This window comes from Exophiala oligosperma, assembly GCF_000835515.1.
Source record: "Exophiala oligosperma strain CBS 72588 unplaced genomic scaffold supercont1.55, whole genome shotgun sequence".
NCBI classification, from domain to species: Eukaryota; Fungi; Ascomycota; class Eurotiomycetes; order Chaetothyriales; family Herpotrichiellaceae; genus Exophiala; species Exophiala oligosperma.
In genome coordinates, this window is record NW_015622872.1 from 33,820 (window position 1) to 35,784 (window position 1,965).

At 48.7% G+C, this 1,965-nt stretch overlaps 1 protein-coding gene across 1 annotated transcript; it reads right to left on the reverse strand.

Annotated features, from left to right (window-relative positions):
* Positions 1-510: 510 nt before the first annotated feature.
* PV06_11723 (uncharacterized protein) lies at positions 511-1,943 on the reverse strand (the record flags this gene model as incomplete). Its single annotated transcript, XM_016413434.1, has 2 exons — positions 511-1,845; positions 1,890-1,943. The coding sequence occupies 2 exons, from the start codon at positions 1,941-1,943 to the stop codon at positions 511-513; spliced, it is 1,389 nt and encodes a 462-aa protein (XP_016256192.1).
* Positions 1,944-1,965: the final 22 nt, after the last annotated feature.

Here is a 1,965-nt window from a genome sequence, read left to right on the forward strand (position 1 = left end):
CTGGATGGTTGTGCACTAAAACGACCACGCGGTAGACCGCCAGGGTCTCGCAATAAGAATAGACGCTTCAACTAGTATAGCTTATATCATCACGGATATCAGGACTCGAGCCACACCCCGTAAAACAAGGCGTGATTCATTATATATATCTTACAAGGGGATGATGGTCTAGTAAGCCAAGCTTCCCTTTTATCATCTCTACCCATGAAAAGCGTCTCTTCTACTCTTTCTGCGATATTTTACAATTATCAAGCGTATTGGGAAGTTTGCTGTTACATCTGGTTATGGTAGTATAGTAACTTCTTAGCGAAGATCCTAGTTGCCCGGAGGTATCGTATATAGCGCTTAATGTTGGCATCATAGTTGCTTACTATATCATCTATGATTTAGAAAATTTTGGTACGTTGTCTCAGATCTACCATAATTCCAAGGGATTAAGTAAGCCGTACTTATCTAAGTGGTATTCTATTCATCAGAAATTCAATCTCGCATAGCCTCTAATAAGTGAACCTAGCACTCAACGAAAGAATGACTCAACCCCCGTGCACGAACACAGTTAGGACCACCACATGCCGGGCACGTGAGACCGGGACACCAATCCGTTCCCATCTCTGACACGGTTATCCACGTAAACTCCTCGAAATGTTTCGCACACAGTATGCACTCTTGATTAGTCGTAGCTTCCGGTACCTGTTGGCAGCATCTTGGAGGGTAGGTAAGCCAAGCCGTTACTGGTATCGCGTTATCTCCTGTATTGGGAGGGCCTTGGATACTCCACTGGTCCACTGGTTGATAATTGTAAAGACAGTCGTTGCCCGTCTCAGGTGCAGCAGGGTCCTGGTCAAATATCGCTTGAACATCGTTGATCGCATTCGCAGGTTGTTGTCGCTGCTCGAGTTGATTCCAGATATGGCGGCCGTCCTCTCCAAGCTGTGTAGAAGCCACCTCTGTCGCCGCGACGGTAGGTACTTCGGCCATCTGACCCTTCGCACCGTCTGCCTCTCGTTTCTGCTCTTTATCCTGGCCACTGTCGGAGGGTTCCACTTCAAAATCTGCCTGCTTTGTTTTGTGGCACTGCAATTGCTGTGTGGCGGTATCCAATGCCAACTTCACCTGCTTTAACTCTGCCCTAGATGTAGAAAGGAGCTCCCTAGTATGTGCTTTGCTTTCACTGAGTTGTTTCTGTAACGATGAGACTTCGCCTTTTTGCTCGGTAATGGTCCGTCGAGCCTCCGCCAGCTCTTCTTCTGTTGAGCTGTAAGTGGTGGCTTGATCTCTTATTTGTCGGTAGACTTCCGTGCATTCCTTCTCCATTTGTTCTTTTGTGGCTTTGGTACACAACAGCTCTTCCATGGTTGATTCTGCGGCACGCTGGGTCTGTACCAGACTCTGATTGGCCGCTGATAGTTGCTGCCTGTAATTGTGTAGTTCCTGCTCAGCCGCTTGGTCTCTCTCGTGGAGACGTCGCCTCAGGGTTGCGAGCTCGCTAGTCAGACTAGTGACAGTTTGTTCCGTTTCCATGAGATGCCTCCTGACCTCGGTGATCCTGCTTTCATGCTCACTATGTTCACGTCTGACTCTGCTCAACGCCTCCTCCGTTGAGCCAAATTTTTGGTAATTCACCTGGAGTTGCTGCAGGTAGTCCTCTGGTTGACGCGCAATGCTCTGATAGTGCGCTGTTGATTTTCGCTCCCTAGCTCGGTACCACTCCGAGGGTGTACTAGGCTGGACTTCCGAGTGACGGACGCGACGCAGACTCCTCCGCTTCCGTTTCGGTTTTATTCTCAACTCGAGACTGGTTTGAAGGGATATCGTGTACTCGATAAGCTTCTCCTTCGTGGCACTCTGGAGATGAGTTTGCAATTCAGAACGGTCAGCGGGAAGCTCACTGCCCAACTGTTTCGAAAGGACCTTCTTCCAAGAGCGAGCAGAATACTCGTCATCTATGAATGAGGAAATTCTAGC